General features: G+C 39.7%; 1 protein-coding gene across 1 annotated transcript; it reads right to left on the bottom strand.

The window, feature by feature from the left end:
* Positions 1–689: 689 nt before the first annotated feature.
* Positions 690–17,074, bottom strand: LOC306856287 (NACHT, LRR and PYD domains-containing protein 3-like). Its single transcript, XM_079395465.1, has 10 exons — positions 16,935–17,074; positions 14,628–14,820; positions 12,334–14,199; positions 11,499–11,672; positions 9,175–9,348; positions 8,880–9,053; positions 5,425–5,598; positions 2,831–3,004; positions 1,725–1,771; positions 690–1,642 (listed from the first exon to the last, which is right to left on the bottom strand). Exons 2-10 carry the CDS (start codon positions 14,777–14,779, stop codon positions 1,056–1,058), a joined length of 3,522 nt encoding a protein of 1,173 aa, XP_079251591.1. The 5' UTR covers positions 14,780–14,820; positions 16,935–17,074; the 3' UTR covers positions 690–1,055.
* Between the last annotated feature and the right edge of the window lie 1,587 nt (positions 17,075–18,661).

The raw sequence follows: 18,661 nt of genomic DNA, 5'->3' as shown, positions 1-18,661 counted from the left end.
AGATCGAGTGAAACATTTTTCTACACATGAAATATGAAAGCAAATAGACATGACACTATATTTTCTGAATGTGTTTTGTATGCAGCTCACGGTGTTTTTCTAACAATAAAGGATGTTTATGACTATAAGCAGTGTGGTGTTATTAAACACAAAGAGTGCGTGTGTGCCTATTATAGAATCAAAAGCAGCTACAGATCACAACCAGAAGTTATTACAAGCACTCGATGATGGTTTAAGGTGGGTTTTAAAAAAACATTTATAATCACATACATGTTCAAATGTGGCTTGATGCTAATTTTAAGCATTATAGATGTTTCTGGCGTAGAACCAAACGTTATTTAGCTATATTAATTTAGTGCTATATACTGAGCAGCAGATGATGCTGAATCCATATATGAGATGCATTGCTGGTCGGCGCCACCTAGCGTGCAGACGGGAATTAGCAGAAGCCGGACATTCGTTTCACGCTCGGTGTGAAAGCACCATTCGTAGGCGATTCGCCTTTTCACATCGCGTCCAGTGTGACACGGCCACTACAGAGCCAAAGGTAATAATAGTTCAATCCATTAGTTCTGTTAGAAGCTGTTCTTTGGAGTGTTTTAATTTAAGATGTGCTGTTTTTGCTCAAGTTAATATTGAATGTGTGATCGTGTGGTTTGTGCTGTTGTTCAATAACAGATTATGAAGTTATCAAAGAGAGATCACAGAATGGATGTTTATTAATATCAAGTCTTTATCTGACCAGGTATGTCATTATGTAATGTAACTTTGGTTTGATGTTTATTGTTCAAGCTTTCTTTTACCCTGAGAATGTGAAGTTTATAAATGTTCTCACATAAAATGTCAGTTCACGCTAAACCAGAAAAATAAAAAAAATTCACTTCATCTCCAAAAGACTGCCAACCCCTGGTCTAAATGAGAATTTATGACACGTTTATTCTGATTCATGTTATTTGACTGACACCATATTCATGGAATTAAGAAACTCTATAGCATCTTGATCATGCAGCTCAAAGCATTATGGGTAGAATCTCTCATCAGTATATTCTGATTCATCAACACAGTTCCACTGATGATTCATAACCAAGCCTAAACCCAGGACAGAGCGGCTGAGTGAATGTGGTCTGGACTGTGTGGATGAGGCTCATCGTGTCAGAGACGCTGTAGAAGGACAGAGTTCCTGCTCTGTCATCCACAAACACTCCTGTTATATAGTCATCATCACACAGATCATCACACACGTCTGTTATATAGTCATCATCACACACTCCTGATCTACAGCTTAGGGGCTTTACAGGGAGAACAGTCTTTAAATTATTGTGTGTGAATGCGTATCTGTCAGGAGAGCAGCTCAAACTCCAGGACTGATCATTATTTCCAAACAAACACTCATACCGTCCCTTCCTGCTGATGGTCTTATATGACACTGATATCTCCACACCTCTATCTCCACTCCACTCCAGCTCCCAGTAACAGCGTCCACACACACTCTCTCTACACAACACCTGCTCCCAGTAATCAAATCTGTCTGGATGATCAGGATGCGGTTGTTTCTCTCTCACACGTGTCACCTTTCTGTTCTTCTCAGTCAGAATAAGTGCAGTGTTTGCGGTGTTTGGATCCAGTGTGAGAGAACAGGCATCTGAACACAAGAACAGAGACATTCAGAACAACAACAATCACTACAGCTGTGTGTGTGTGTGTGTGTGTGTGTGTAGACGTACATTTCTTCAGTCCTGCTGTAATCCTGGATTCTCCTCCATAATTCACACTATAGAAACAGACACAAACATTCAGTCAGTCAACAAACACAACATCAAATTATGATTCCAGTTATGATTTTGAAAATGAGAAAATCCAGATAAAACATGTTCAATCAAAAGTGTAATTGGACATGACACTTGTAATGTTGCGCTGGGCTGAGCTGGAAGTCTGTCTACACTAGACGCAACAAAGCGACCTTTGCAAATCATTTGAACATAAATAGAACGAGGCATCAGTTCACTGACGGGCATCGTGTCGCATCACGCCGCATCCAGATTGTGGCTAGAAGGGATTCAGCTCCGACCAGAAACATGAAATTTAATTTTCTACCTATTCTACTAAATACTAATTATTGTTGTACAGTGTGACAAAAATGACTCTGTATTGATGTGCGCATGCCCAGTAGCCACAGCTGTCTCCCTTCCAGCCTTAACCAGGGTAGACTACATCACTGATTATAATGGGTTCTATTGTCTTTTGTCGCGTCCGGTGTAGACACAGTGTGAGTTTTTTAATGGGTTATGCTGCAGTAGCCCTGTTGTTTTTAATGTTTTTATGAAATATCCATATTGACTGCATGATCATGTCATCATATTATTTACTGCCATGCGAGCCACAAATTAAAGCTTGGTGAGCCGCAGGAGGTTACCACGCAATGAGTAACACTGCTCTAGAAAATACTTTTTAGGTAACACTTTAGAATAGGGAACACTTATTAAATACGACTTTTCCCCTCAATAAACTCCTAATTTGCTGCTTATTAATAGTTAGTAAGGTAGTTGTTAAGTTTATGTATTGGATAGGGTTAGGGATGTAGAATAAGGTTATGTAGAACAAGAGCCTCCTCTGTAACAGGTGGCGAGCGAATGAAAGTCCATGGACCCGTTTCATGACAACACATACATACACTTAGGTGCTGATTTATGTTTCTGCCCGTGGGAGCCAAACTTTTAGACCACTGTTTACACGAGTAACTGATAAATGGGATAAATGATCATACTCCTAAGCAATAAATGCTTTAGGATTTTAAATAATAAGACCTGAAAACTTTTCTTGCTCAACATACTTGAGTTCGTTCAGTCTGTAGTTGGGATTCTTAAGTTTTTCAGAGAGCTGTTTAACTCCTGAATCTCCTGGGTGATTGTAGCTCAGATCCAGCTCTTTCAGGAGTGAGGGGTTTGAACTCAGAGCTGAAGACACATAACCACAGCCTTCCTCTGTCACCATACAGCCAGACAGCCTACAAACACACACAGCAACAGTCCACATCACATTAATTTGGCCGGCAGGCAACACTAACACAGTCATTTATGCTGTAACAAGAAAAGTCAAAAGATATATTTATACTCCAGTAAGAAAAGGGACAAAACACTAGACACCAGGGACAGAAAAGTGCCATTTTTAAGTTGATCTCACTGTGACGGCAGTGCTTATAGTACAGTACAATATTAGCCAGTATCTGAGGTGTGCATATTTATTTTTGTCACCATTATTGTCGAAGATAAAAGGTTTTAAATTTAATAATTAAATGATTCATTCCTGCAGGTTACCTGCAGATGGTACTCAACCAGAATGAGCTTTTTTACTGCTGGTACCACCACATCTACAAAATACATTTGCAGATTTTGACCACTGGGTGGCGCTTTAACCACAAGTTATCAAACGAATGCATAAAAGCACATTTTTTGCAAATAACAGTCCGTTTTGCCTTGCTGATTGGCTACTTTTGATGGTTGCAGTCACCAGAGAATCTAAGAAAAACATAACTAACAAAATAATTCATATTCACTGAAGCAAATAAATACTGTATGTACTTATGAAGTGATGTGTGTATTATTTATAATAAGTACATACAATATATATTTGCTTCATTGAATATGAACTATGAAGTGCTGTGTGTGTGTTATTTAGAACAAATTTTTTAACAAATTCAAACCCGTGAGCCTTTGCTTATAGGGCATGTACTACATCATATTTTAAATTTGGTGAGCGGTATTATTTATGTCATATGAATAATATATTACTTTAAAATACAGAAAAGGTCATTTACTTTGCATTGGACCAATAACTTGTGCAATATTTATATGCTAAAATGTCAAAATTTCTTAATATCTGTTAAATAATTTACTATTATTATTATTTTTTAATTCTGCTAATATAATGGCATGCATTTCTGCATGTCACACACATACTTTGTAGGCTATTCATATACCTGTCTTTAATTTGAACAGATAATATACGTGGGGAAAAGATCTGTCCACAAATGAGAAAATATTAGTGGATTTTATTAATTATTTTCTTTATTTTAGTAAAATGTGAGCACTGTATTATTTCATTCTCATTATTCAAGTAAAATAAGAATCAAATTAATAAAACCTGGCCACGATTTAGCTAAATCAATGAAACATTCATTTTTCATGCAGCTGCATTTAAATGCAGGAGTGAATCTGCTAAATTACTTATGAAGTTTGAGATGATTTACAGTAATAATCATATCAACCAAAATATCAATTTCAAATTTCAATATAAATTTCAACATGGCATTGCTCAAAGATCTGGCAAGAGTGGGTCTATGGACAACATCATATGGGGTTTCATGGAGTATCTTTGACAAGAGGCAGTGTAGGCAGTGAATAAGACACATGCCTTTGGTGTGAGAGACCCGGGTTCGAATCCACTGTGAGACACCAATGTGTCCCTGAGCAAGACACTTAACCCCTAGTTTCTCCAGAGGCGTGCCACCTCTGACATATATAGCAATTGTAAGTCGCTTTGGATAAAAGCGTCAGCTAAATGAATAAATGTAAAAGTGAGAAAAGGTAAAGGAAAGGTTGTGCAGAAAGCCCTTATATGGAGATGGCTTGGCTGTGTTTTATGCAAATGACTAACCTCATGCAGGGGCCACATATTTACAATATTCAAAATTTACTAACATTAGGATGAGGTTAAGAACAAATCTTATGTGCGCACGCATGTGTTATGAATTAGGCGGAAAGTACAAAAAATCTATGCAATCAGACCAAACGCGTTTTTTAGGTCTGAAAACGCAAGGCGCACCACACTGCTGTTTTTTAAAAGTCACAAAAAAAGGCAGTGCGCTGCAGTTTTTTTATGTTGCTAGGCAACCACCAGAACAGCTGTCCTATCAGTCTAATCAAAGGATTATTGCATGAGTGCTCTAAAATCTTTGGGTTTTGCTATTAAGTAAACTGTCATTAGCAAAAACCTTAAAAAAATACTGCTCCGTGTAACCCGTGACAAGACACCAAAAGTTTCTCCATCATTGCAGTGTCCGGACTTTCTAAGCAACGGTAAACTTTCGTCACAAGAATGGAAGACCCGCCTCTCCATTCATTCGATTGGACAATGGAAAAAATGACGTGGAGTACTTTTCTGCTCAGAGTTGCTTTTTTTCCAACTTCAGGCACTCAAACACGAGGCGCAGCAGGTGGTTAAAATGCGTGGCGCCCAGAGCTAATAAACAGCGCGCTAAATGTTAACTGCCAATAGAAAAAAACATGTTCTGTCTGAGATGCAATGAGCTTCCAGCACACAGCTGCTAGATGACGCCGCTTGTAGCAAATGCTACATTTGTTGACAATTTTAAGGTAATTTACTGTAACATAATTTTGTTAATGATTTTATGGAAAAAACATTTACCTCAGTATTTCCAGCTGACAGTTTGGACTTTTCAGTCCATCAGAAAGAAGCTTCACTCCTGAATCCTGCAGGTCATTGTTACTCAGGTCCAGCTCTCTCAGGACAGAGTTTGGGGATTGTAAAACTGATGACAAACTCTCACAAGACTGAGCAGTGAGATTACAGAAGGACAATCTAAACAAGAATAACACAAGAATTGCATACAGAAAAAAATCTTAATATGAATTTTAGTGAATAAGTTAGTGCAAAATAAATAAATAAAATTAATCAGAATCAGAATGAGCTTTATTGGCCAGGTATGTTTACACATACAAGGAATTTGTTTTAGTGACAGAAGCTCCTCAGTGCAACAGAAAGACAGTAACAGGACAGGACACAGATAATAAAAGAATAACAACAATTAACCAAAAGGCAATGCACAAAGCAGCCAAAACACAATATATAATATAGACAACTATGTATGTACAGGTCAAGTATGTGCAAATTAGAAATGAGAAAATAAAAATAAAATTAGTGAGTGTGGTGAATGGATAGTGTATTATTGTGTGTTCCACGTTTATTTATTGAGTGTTCATGAGATGTATTGCCTGAGGGAAGAAACTGTTCCTGTGTCTGGTCGTTCTGGTGCTCAGAGCTCTGTAGCGTCGACCAGATGGTAACAGTTCAAAGAGGGAGTGTGCTGGATGTGAGGGGTCCAGAGTGATGTTGCCAGCCCTTTTGCTCACTCTGGATGAGTACAGTTCTTGGAGAGTGGGGAGGGTTGTACCAATGATTCGCTCAGCAGTCCGGACTACCCTCTGTAGTCTTCTGAGGTCAGATTTGGTAGCTGAGCTAAACCAGACAGTTATTGAGGTGCAGAGGATGGATTCAATGATGGCAGAGTAGAACTGTTTCAGTAAGTCCTGTGGCAGGTTGAACTTCCTCAGCTGGCGAAGAAAGTACAGCCTCTGCTGGGCCTTCCTGACAATGGAGTCTATGTGAATATCCCACTTCAGGTCCTGAGAGATGGTGGTGCCCAGGAATCTGAATGACTCCACTGCAGTCACGGTGCTGTTCATGATGGTGAGTGGGGGGAGAGCAGGGGGGTTTCTCCTGAAGTCCATGATCATCTCCACAGTTTTGAGCGTGTTAAGCTCCAGGTTGTTAAGACTGCACCAGACAGCCAGCTCCTTAACCTCCTGTCTGTAAGCAGACTCGTCACCGTCCTGGATGAGGCCGATCAGTGTGGTGTCGTCTGCGAACTTCAGGAGCTTGACAGAGGGGTCTTTAGATGTGCAGTCGTTGGTGTAGAGGGAGAAGAGCAGTGGGGAGAGAACGCAGCCCTGAGGAGCTCCAGTGCTGATGGTTCGAGTGCTGGATGTGAATTTACCAAGCTTTACTAACTGCTGTCTGTCTGTCAGGAAGCTGTTGATCCACTGGCAGATGGAGGTGGGGACAGAGAGCTGGGTTAGTTTATTTTGAAGGGTTTCCGTGATGATGGTGTTAAAAGCGGAGCTGAAGTCCACAAACAGGATCCTCACGTAAGTCCCTGGTCTGTCCAGATGCTGCAGGATGAATCATCCACAGACCTGTTTGCTCTGTAGGCAAACTGCAGGGGGTCCAGTAAGGGTCCAGTGATGCCCTTCAGAAAAGCCAAAACCAGTCTTTCAAATGATTTCATGGCTACAGACGTTAGGGCCACAGGTCTGTAATCATTAAATCCAGTAATTTTGGGTTTCTTTGGGACAGGGATGATGGTGGAGCGTTTGAAGCATGAGGGGACTTCGCACAGCTCCAGTGATCTGTTGAAGATCTGTGTGAAGATGGGGGCCAGCTGCTCAGCACAGGTTTTTAGGCAAGCTGGTGACACACCGTCTGGGCCTGGTGCTTTCCGTCTTCTGTTCTTCCTGAAGACCTGGCACACATCTTCTTCGCTGATTTGAATCGTAGGTGTGGGGGAGAGAGGGGTTGCTGGAGGTGTTAATGGTTGTGTGGAGGGGTGTTCAGGGCGGGTGTGGGGTGATCGTTCAAAACAACAATAAAAGTCATTCAAGTCGTCTGCCAGGTGTTGATTCTCCAGAGTGCTGGGGGATGGTGTCTTGTAGCTGGTGATATCCTTCATTCCTATCCACACTGAAGCAGGATCACTGGAAGATAATTTTTTCTGAGCTTGTCAGAATAATTCCTCTTTGCCACTATGATCTCCTTTTCCAGTGTCTATTTGGCCTGTTTGTACAAGACTTTATCCCCCTTTCTGTAAGCATCTTCTTTGGCCTGACGGAGCTGTCTGAGTTTGGCAGTGAACCATGGTTTGTCATATCCTCACAGAAACTGATATATGATGTTACAGTCTCTGTGAGCTCATCCAGATCGGTGGCAGCGGCTTCAAAAACAGTCCTATCAGTGAGGTCGAAACAGGCTTGTAGATCCCGCTCTGTTTCGTTAGTCCATCTTTTAACAGATCCTAATACAGGCTTTGCAGACTTAAGTTTCTGCCTGTAGGACGGAATAAGATGAACCAAACAGTGATCAGAGAGTCCTAAAGCTGCTCGTGGAACCGAGTGATATGCGTCCTTTATTGTTGTGTAACAGTGATCCAATATATTACTGTCTCTGGTGGGACATGTGATGTGCTGTCTGTATTTTGGCAGTTCGATTTGCTTTATTAAAGTCCCCGAGAATGATTAAAACAGAGTCCGGGTGTTGTTGCTCACTCTCTGTGATCAGATCAGCGAGTTTCTGTAAAGCTGTGCTCACGTGCGCTTGCGGTGGAATGTAGACACTCACGAGAATGAACGAGCAGAACTCCCGCGGCGAATAGAACGGCTTGCAGTTAATGAAGAGCGTTTCTAGATCTGAACAGCACATCTTCTTTAACACAGTTACATCTGTACACCACCTCTCATTGATGTAAAAGCATGTCCCGCCACCGTGCGATTTCCCCGTTGATTCTGCGTCACGATCTGCTCTGATCAGCTGATAATTAGGCAGATGTAGCACGCTTGGTATGTCGCCATTCAGCCAGGTTTCCGTGAAACACAGGGCAGCAGAGTTAGAAAAATCCTTGTTTGTCCGGGAGAGCAGAAGGAGTTCGTCCGTTTTGTTGGGTAGAGAGCGGAGATTCGCCAGATGGATGCTAGGCAACGCCGTTCGAAATCCGTGCTGACGAAGCTTCACGAACGCTCCAGCTCGCTTCCCCCGTCTGCGCCTCCTGTAGCGTTTGACCAGAGCTACGGCTCCGCCAACTACAATGTCCAGCAAAACGTCCGAAAAATCTAAATCCGGTAAAAGATTTTGTGGTGTGTTCTGCCAAATGTTCAACAAGTCATCCCTGGTAAAACTGATCGTATTTGAAAAACAAAAAACAGGAAAAACAAACAAAAACAATACGAACACTGAAGAGCAACGCACAATAGCTGCCATCAGCGGCGCCATTTTTCCTATCAGTCCTATAATAACAGTGTTTGAAAACAAACCTCAGTCTCTCCAGCTGACAATTTGGACTCGTCAGTCCAAAAGAAAGCAACTTCACTCCTGAATCCTGCAGGTCATTGTTACACAGATCCAGCTCTCTCAGGACAGAGTTTGAGGATTGTAAAACTGACGACAAACTCTCACAAGACTGAGCAGTGAGATTACAGAAGGAAAATCTAAACAAGAAAAACAGCCATTTCATACAGAAAGAAAATCATAACAGTATGATTTTTTGTGAATAAGTTACAAAATAAATAAATAAAAAGAAAGAAAGAAAGAGAGTGTTTGAAAACAAACCTCAGTATCTCCAGTTTACAGTTTGGACTCTTCAATCCAAGAGAAAGCAATTTTACTCCACAATCCTGCAGGTCATTGTTATTAAAGTCCAGTTCTCTCAGGACAGAGTTTGAAGATTGTAGAGCTGATGACAGACTATCACAAGATTGAGCAGTGAAATTACACTTATGTAGCCTGTGTAGAAAAAAAACAAATAGTGACATTAATGTGCTTATCCTGTAGGGTGTCACGGTGCACACACAAGGAGGATACAGGAGCACACAGACGAGGATGTAAACTCAAATAACAGTCTTTAATCAAATCCAAACAAGACAGGGCAAGACAAGGCAAGTCTGACATAGACAGTAACACCAGGGAGTAACAAGTAGACCAGACGACACGAAACTGAACAGGCAGGAACTTAAATACACAGGCTAATACACAAACACAGCTGGACAAGAATTAGCTAATGATCACATTAAACAAGGACAGGAAACAAACCAAACAAGGACACAAGAGGCGGGAATACAAGACACACACGACAGAGGACTGACAGGGTTTATAATCTGAAGTGCATGCTAGAGACAGGACATTTTTCTAGATAAGCCCGAGAGATGGTGTGGTGATGAACAAGATGATGTATCTAATTCCAGAGCCTCTAGTTCTGAACAAGTGCTCAGTTCAGTTTGATTAGGGGACCAGGGGTTAATGGAGTTAATTATTGGACAGCTGTACACATGACATCAAATTATTTTATTCTTTGTTAATAACTGAGGAGTGTTACAAATGTTCCTCTCTAGCAATATAGACATATACACATTTTCTTATCCATTCCAGTAATAATTATTTCTGGATAACAATCTTTGGTGTTGGTTGTGTCACTGGTGTTTCATTGTTAGTAAGTCCTGTGGCTCATTTCTTGATGTAACACCAATGACACAATGGCTTGTAGCGTGGAAATGAAAATAATTTCAAATCTGTTCAAAACGGCAAGAATAATATTTCACAACAGCATTTTTAGTGCTAAAGAGAGTTCTTGGGTTTTTGCAGCTCGTCTTAATGAGTTCAGCGGAAAAGCTGACTTTGCCATCTCATTAAGTCTATGTCGTGTGTTTTTAGAGAAGGCCAATGAAAGGCTAATAAAATAATTTCTTGCCCCCTGTATACTCTTATGCATGCTATTGTTTCATGTCTGGTATGGCGAACTGCCCCATTTATGTTTCTATTGTTCTCACTCGACAAATATTTCACACCTCACACGTATCTTTTATCATCATTCTTTTGTTTTTATTCAGCTATTATTAGCCTTTATTCTGGCATTACATGTCTTACCAATCCACATCACTTTGATCCCAATATACATTTAGCTGCCTACTATCAAAAGCCTTTCTAAAAATACAAAACATTTTCTTACAACCTTACGTGAATTGTTTTGACAAAATACTTCATGCTATATAATACAATTCATGAGATTAATAGTACATTTTTATTCAAAACTCACTTTAAACCAATCAAGTGTTTGTAATAACCCCCACTTGTGATCTCATGTTGATTTTGGTTATTGTTTGATTATTGTTATGAATAGGGCTGCCCTTGACTAAGGATTTTTCTGGTCGACTAGTAGTCATTCATTTTAAGCATTAGTCAACTAATCTCATGTTTATTAATAAACCATTTCAAGGCTCGTAAAATCGCTAGCCCGGCGTCCCGGGGCTATTGTTTTCCAGTCGGGCTACCAAAATGTATCACTGCCCTGCCCGACGGGCTACCTTAAATACAGGGCTCCCACGCAATGTTCCCTCTAAGCTGAGCGCGCTCTTCTTCCACCGCGGCCGCGCAGAAGAAATAATGTGCCTCGCGCGCACACAAAAATGAGTTGGGAAGCCAATTTTTATTATGTTATCATGTTTTTATTGTGTGTTATTTTTTAACCTTATCAAAAAAACAACAACTGTAGTTTGATTGAGATGAATTGGAATGCACAATGAAAAAAACTTGATTTTTGAAAATTTTAATCTTTCTGTTTTTGCAAATGAACTCTTCATATTAAAATATATGTAAAATTCTAAAATTACAAGTAGTATTTGGGGTAAAACTAATTAGTCTCTCAATATGTCATAAACTGATTTTTGTGGTAAATATGCCTGACAAGATTGTTACACAATGACATTTTAGTGGCTGTTTTCTGTAAATCGTGGTAAAATGTAGATTTATTTTTTGTGCAGAAAAAACGACTTATTAAAAACTACTAAAACTACTTAAACACTTGGGCTTTGAAGCGTCAAAACAATGTTTTCGTCTTTGACCAATATACAAATGCCATGAAATGAGTGAATGAGTCAAACCTCAGTATTTCCAGCTGACAGTTTAGACTCTTCAGTGCATCAGACAGCAGCCTCACTCCTGAATCCTGGAGGTCATTTACACTCAGGTCCAGCTCTCTCAGATTGCAGTTTGATGATTGCAAAGCTGAACACACAGTTTCACAGTGCTGATCAAAAGGCCAACATCCAGCAATTCTGTAACAGAGAATGACATGCAATGAAGCGGAGATGGATGGATAAAGTCATGTTTTCTGTATTCTATACATAAAAATAAAATATGCCTTTTATTGATCACATTTCTAATATCCTATGCAAAATGAAGATCTGTGTGCACAGATCATGATGGATGCAGTGGCCATCTGTAAACCCTAACATAAACACATTAGGTGAAGTTTAATCTGTTGATGTGCTATATCCTTGTTTGTGGGCCCAATGTCACGTTGTTCTCAAATGTTACAAATGTTGACAAATCATACATGTTTTGAAAGATCTATGAGTTTAGCATCTGTGCCCGGTCTTTGTTTTATGATAGAAATGCATCAGCAACAGTAAGTAGTCATTTGTGTCAGAAGTGTATATGTCATCATGCAGAACACAGGGTCTCAGGACGTTAATATGTTATTATAAACAAGCACTACAATGAACACGTTACACAGACACTTCTTATTTAGTGATGCAGTATTACATGATTTATGGATTATATTTAATAGATTCGACTTTAAATAAACGTTCGGTGTTTAAATGAGAAATAATTTATTTTATAGAAATGAAACCAGGGTTATGATTTGATAGATTAGTTTGAGTTTCAACTCCAGACTAATCTGTAACTTCTATAATGACATGAATGAATACTCACAGAGCTTTTCTGCAGTTGATCACAGCTGGCATCAGTCTTCCTCTTCCTTCATCTGATGTGTTGAATTTCATGAGATCAAGCTCATCCAGCGGCTCCTCTGACATCTGAAGCATGTAGGAGATTGTTGAGCAGTGAGCAGGAGAGAGTTTCTCCATCGAGTGTTTGTCTGATTTCACAAACTCCTGAATCTCTCTGGACAGAGTCTGATCTTTCACTTCCAGCAGACAGAGGAACAGATTGATGGATCGTTCAGCTGATAGTTTCATGTTATAGTCATATCTCTTGATCTTGTCTTTGATGTACTCTGTGGTTCTCCTGATGCTCTCTGAGCTGTTCTCTGTGTGTGTCAGTAGATCCTGTAAGAGTCTCTGATTGGACTCCAGTGAGACGCCCAGCAGGAACCGCAGGAACAGATCCAGACGTCCATTCTCACGCTCAAGAGTTTTATCAACTGCTGATTTTAGCAGCTCATACAGAGCGTTTTCCTCAGATATGTACCTGTCCCTCTCATGTTTATCATCCAGAAACAACTTCACTGGCTCCATGTTCTTTGCTAAATAGCAGTAATACGGATAGAAAGCAGCGAGAAACTCTTGAAAGCTCAGATGAATGAAGCTGTAGACTTTCCTCTGATGAATCACAGATTCCTCCTTAAAGATCTCAGTGCAAATCCCAGAATACACCGAGGCGTCAGTGACGTCTATGCCGCTCTCAATCAGGTCCTCCTCATAGAACATCACATTGCCCTTCATCAGCTGTTTGAAAGCCACTTCAGCAAGTTTCACAATCACTTCTCTGTTGGACCGCAGGAGTTTCTCTGGATCTCTCTCTTCATACTTCTGGTTCCTCATGTTGATCTGAATCAGCAGGAAGTGGATGTACATTTCAGTCAGAGTTTGAGGGATTTCTGCACTCAGATCTTCTTCCAGGAGCTTCTGAAGCACAGTGGATGAGATCCAGCAGAAGACGGGGATGTGGCACATGATGTGGAGGCTTCTTGCTCTTCTGATGTGTGAGATGATTCTGCTGGCTCGATGCTGGTCACTGATTCTCTTCCTGAAATATTCCTCCTTCTGAGGCTCATTGAATCCCTGAATTTCTGTCAGACGGCTGATGTACTCGGAGGGGATCTGACTGGCTGCTGCTGGTCTGGAGGTGATCCAGATGAGAGCAGAGGGAAGCAGCTCTCCTTTCATGAGCTTTGACATCAACACATCCACTGATGAAGTCTCAGTCACATCACAAACTTTCTGAGCGTCTGAAAACATCAGTGTGATTCTGCTTTCATCCAGACCATCAAAGATGAACACAACTTTACACTCCTCATAAATCTTTGAGTCCAGATCTTGAAGTTCAGGATGAAAGTCCAGCAGAAGTCTGTGAAGACTGTACTGATGATCTCGGATCAAGTTCAGCTCTCGAAATGGAAGCACAAACATGAAATCTACATCCTGATTGGCTTTTCCCTCGGCCCAGTCCAGAATGAACTTCTGCACAGAGATGGTTTTTCCGATTCCAGCGATGCCTTTAGTAAGAACAGTCTTGATCTGGTCTTTCTCCTCACATCCTGGTTCAGCTGAGGCTTTAAAGATGTCATTGCAGTAGATTTGAGTGTCTTGTGTTCTGGCTGTTTTCTCCATCTGTAAAACCTCATGTTCTTCATTCACTCCTTCACTCTCTCCCTCTATGATGTAGAGCTGTGTGTAGATCCTGTTCAGGAGGCTTTCATTCTCCTGGAGATTCAGTTCCTCAAATAATCTCTCATACTTGTTCTTCATGCTGGTTTTGAGCTGGTCTTTGACTCTCTGTAGTTCATCATTCTCTGGTTCAGGAGAATCCTGCTGCAGGTCTCCAGTCTGATCATCTCTATCCACACAGCAGAGAAACAACACAATGAATGAATGAGTTTGAGTCTGAATAATAAGACTGAAATTATCTTTACTGCAGAAAACTGAAAGCAGATTCACAAAAACCCTGTTAAAGGACACAGCTGATGACAATAATGAATGAATCTGGAATATATTCAGGTGAGAGTGCTTTATGATGGAGCAGACTCATTTGTGATAAGGCTCAAAATATAGTTAAACCAGATCATGTGTCTTCAGTTATGGAGACCGATGTCAAATATGGTTCATTCTGCATTACCAACCTTGATATTAAATAATGTATCACCCTCATTTTACTGCAGCAGTTCAATCAGCTGCATGCTTGTTCTCACACAGGCTCAGAGGTCACAGCTTAATCATTAATGTTTAAATACTGTCTCTTGTCTCCAGCACTGGTTATCTTCTCACCTGGGGTTAAAGGTCACTGGCCCATCACTGAATTTAGGAGGTTGTATCATAGATGCATTACTCCTCATCGACACACAGCTGGGCTCTGGAGATGCTGTTATCTTGTTCTGATAATGAATATCATCCTCCTCTCTCTCCTCACAGAGACTCATTTTAGAGCCAGTGATCTTCTGTTCCTCAAATATGTTCAGTTCTGCATTTGGACACAAAATAACACACAACTCAACTGTCATCTTTAGACAAACTAAAAAAAAATCAAGCAGACCGTGTCCTGGCATTCAGCGTGTGGCTCAGGGTTGAGGCAGGGGGATATAACGTTTCTGTTACCTACGCAACCGAGATGTTCCCTATCTGTCAGTTGGTACGAGTTATGTTGTAATGACATTAGGGGTCCTATGGAAAGCGCCATAACCAGTGAATGTTGTTACCACCTGTGGCGCTGCAAATGCTGACAAGTTGCGGAGTGCCAAAACAAATGCCAGCGCATAGGTCGTAGCCTTCCCAACGCCACAGTGCAAATTGGTGCTGGAGAAAGCCATGCTGCTGTTCTGTCCACAAAATATGTCTTAACAGAAGGAATTTCAACCTTCAAGCAAAAGATGGCTTCAGACTTTTTTTCAGCTTGGGTAGTAGAACGTTGGGTAAGTGTGCCTTCCCAAGGAGAAGGCTGCTACGGAGACCACATCTTACCCATAGGGAGGTGACACTGATATGGACCGTTCATGGTATATCAAGTCACCACTTTAGTTGAGGGGCCACACACATGATGAAGTCATGAGAAGCTAATGCTTAGTTAATGATGACTACTGTATTTGGATGTCAACAGAATTCACAAGCTATGTGCTGTGATTGGCCAACGTTGGGGTCTGTACATTTACCTGCAGGCTACTATGAAGAAGATATGAACATGCTTCATAACTCATATCATATTTAATGAAAAACATTGGTTCTCACATTAATTTATATACTGTTCTAGCCTGTATGCATGCATGAGGATTTTTGTATATTCCTTTAATAATTCAACTAGTCTTACATGCACAAAATAATGCTTTTTTAATCATGTACCATACGCATATGTCATAGAATATCCTGCCGTGCTATTCTATGACATTAGAGATGTAATTCACACCATTTACTTTAATACATTTTAATGAGAAACAGGTGAATAAAGACTGACAATCATTGTTTAATGTTCAGAAATGATTATTTCAAGACATGGAAAGCATTTGGCTCGTTTATATGGGCCGTCCCAGGCATGGTTGCAATGTGTTCATTGTCAAACTCAAAAATCAGATTACTTTTAATTATTAAAAAACGCCATTATTTTATTTAAAATAAATAATTATTTTATTTTATTGACAAAATCTTTTAGTTTGTGTTGTATATATCTGATCATAAGATCAGATAATAATTTAGGGTGTCATATGGTCATGTTACAATGTACCCCTCCTACGGGGCATGTTGTCACAATTCACTTCCAATTTTTGGGGGTAAATAAAGAAAAACGTATACACTGTATTTATGAAACAAAGCAACATATTTGTACTAGTCAAGTGTGAAATTACTGTGGATAAAAAATTATACTCTGAACACGAAGTGGATTTACACAATTTGAGAAAGTGTTACTTTGTGCCCCTCTGCATTTCTATTATTTTACAAACAAATCTAAATGAACATATATAAAATGTCTTTTGCACAACTTCCCCTGAAAATGACTTGGCAACAGTAATTACAGCGGAGAATTCATCAGTTCATCTCTGTAAATATGACCGTAACAATATTTAATATAACAACACGTGGAGCGGTAACAAGACGGATAATAGTTGATATCTGGACCGGAGAAAGCGTGTTTCATTCATATTTTATATTCTCTGGTGCTCTCAACGTGAACCAGCACAGATGATGTCTTCTTCAAATAAGAGATGCGCTGAATGATAAAACAGACACTTTCATGACACTTTAAAATGATTAGATGTTAGTTTTCTAATCTATATTATTACAATAAAAGTAAACGTTTTGGCTGGGTATTAATTTGAATGGAAATATTAATGAACAGTCCAGCAGATATAGAAATGAAACTGGCGCTCTGGCTCGATTCCGGAAGCAGAGAATCTAACTGGAAGTGGCCAGAGTGTATTTCCCTCTCTGGGCAGCTTCCTGTCGTTCACTTACAGACACACTGTTTGATCACGACATGAAGAGCTAAAATGACTTCAGCACAGCATGAAAGTCTCAGAAGCACAAATAAGTGACCAATGAGAATGACTCACTTACATGAAAACAACCAGAGAAAGATGAAACACTCACCTCAAAATATATTTGTAGATCTAATGTGTTCTGAACTGTTGAGTTGAGTGTGTGATGCTGGGATGAGTTGCTTGAAGTTTGGTGGGGTTTTCTTTGTTTTTCGTCGAGCTGTTTTTCGTTTCACTTTCATTTTCTCAGCTGCTGATTGGTAGATGCAGCTGTCAGTCATCGGAAAGGGCGGAGTCCAGCGTTCTGACGGCAGGCGGTGCTTGGCACCTGGAAACATACACAGAGACACGTCAGTGTGCAAATATTCAGCTTTCTGCACCTTCAGACATTTCGTTTGTGATTTCTGCCATAGTTCTGATACTTTACTCTTCTTCGTGTCCATTGTGACTTTTCCTCCCCAAACCCAGTGCATTTGTGCTTTAGAAATTAAATGTATTACTAGTTATTAGGTGCATAGCATTTATGACTGACCTATTAGCGAAGGGAAGCACCATGTTTAAACAGTTTGCTTTTCAACTTGAAATAAAAACATTAAAATAAACAAGTACAACTTTATTCATATTTTCAAAACGTTCAAATCATATTTTTATTTTTGTATTTAATTCAAAATTAATTAGATAAGTAACGCAAATGTAATTGGCCACATTTACAAAATCAGGAGATTACGTTGCCCATCTATGTAAATGTCTCTATAGAGCCAAAAGAATGAAGTTGATCACTGTCTGTCACGTCAGTTTAGAGTGATCATGTAGATTTGCAAAGACAGATCAGCTGGAGATGGTTCCAGGCTTCAGCTTCCTGTTTTTATTTCTGGAAAATATTTTAAATATTTCGGCACTAATGCGAATAACGTTCTGTGAAAATAACTTACAACTCTCCAGCTGATCTGCCACATCCCGTAGCAAACTGGACAACAAATGACTACTTGCCGCTATTTTCTTTGAAACCTCTCTGTCGCTTAGCCGGCCTGACGATGCTGTCAACCAATGATGCACTGAAGCTACACAAGGACCACCTTCCTCATTTACATGTTACACACGCAAAAGTCTAAATAAATGAATAAATAAATCTAAAAATAAATACATGTGGGAATAAATCATAATATTTCATTTATGCAGGTTTGGTCAGACCTCTATTAGAAAACTGTACATTTCTGCAATATGGACATTACATCGACAGTCATTTCTGACATAGCTTCAAAGCAACTTTACATAAAATGCTTGTTTCTGTTACTATGAAGATAAATCTGCTATGTATTGATAAAAGTGTTTGTTTTTGCTTCAACACCTATTAATGTGTTGCATATATACACGTTTGTTGAACATTCCATTAAATAATTATTTGGGATAATTCACTGCATCCTATCTGTGTGTCACTAATCCGAAATTATATGCATAATGCAAAACTATAGCTTGTTTAGCACTCATTCTTTAGCCATATAAAAAAGAATGCAAATTAAATGACGTCCTTTAACCACAATATTGCTGCTCAAATGAAATTGACTCAAATTAAGGAATATTTTTGAGCAACTGTCTACACACGTGATGCAAAGAAAGAAAGTAAATACCTTATTTAACCCTCTGGTTGTGTTCGGACTCCTGTCACACTTGTGGTGTTCAGACTCCAAACAATTGCTTATAAATCTCTCATTTTGCTATATTATCACTAAATATTGGATTCATTCTTTTTGTCAACTTTTGTTCTTTCATTTAGGTGTGTGTGTGTGTGCCCAAGCTGAAGCAATATAATTTCAACTAGCATGTTGCTGTAGTCAAATA

Source organism: Barbus barbus (genome assembly GCF_936440315.1).
Source record: "Barbus barbus genome assembly, chromosome: 3".
In the NCBI taxonomy this organism is placed as follows: domain Eukaryota; kingdom Metazoa; phylum Chordata; class Actinopteri; order Cypriniformes; family Cyprinidae; genus Barbus; species Barbus barbus.
The sequence above is the reverse complement of the archived record's forward strand: the minus strand, read 5'-3'. Positions and strand labels throughout refer to the sequence as shown.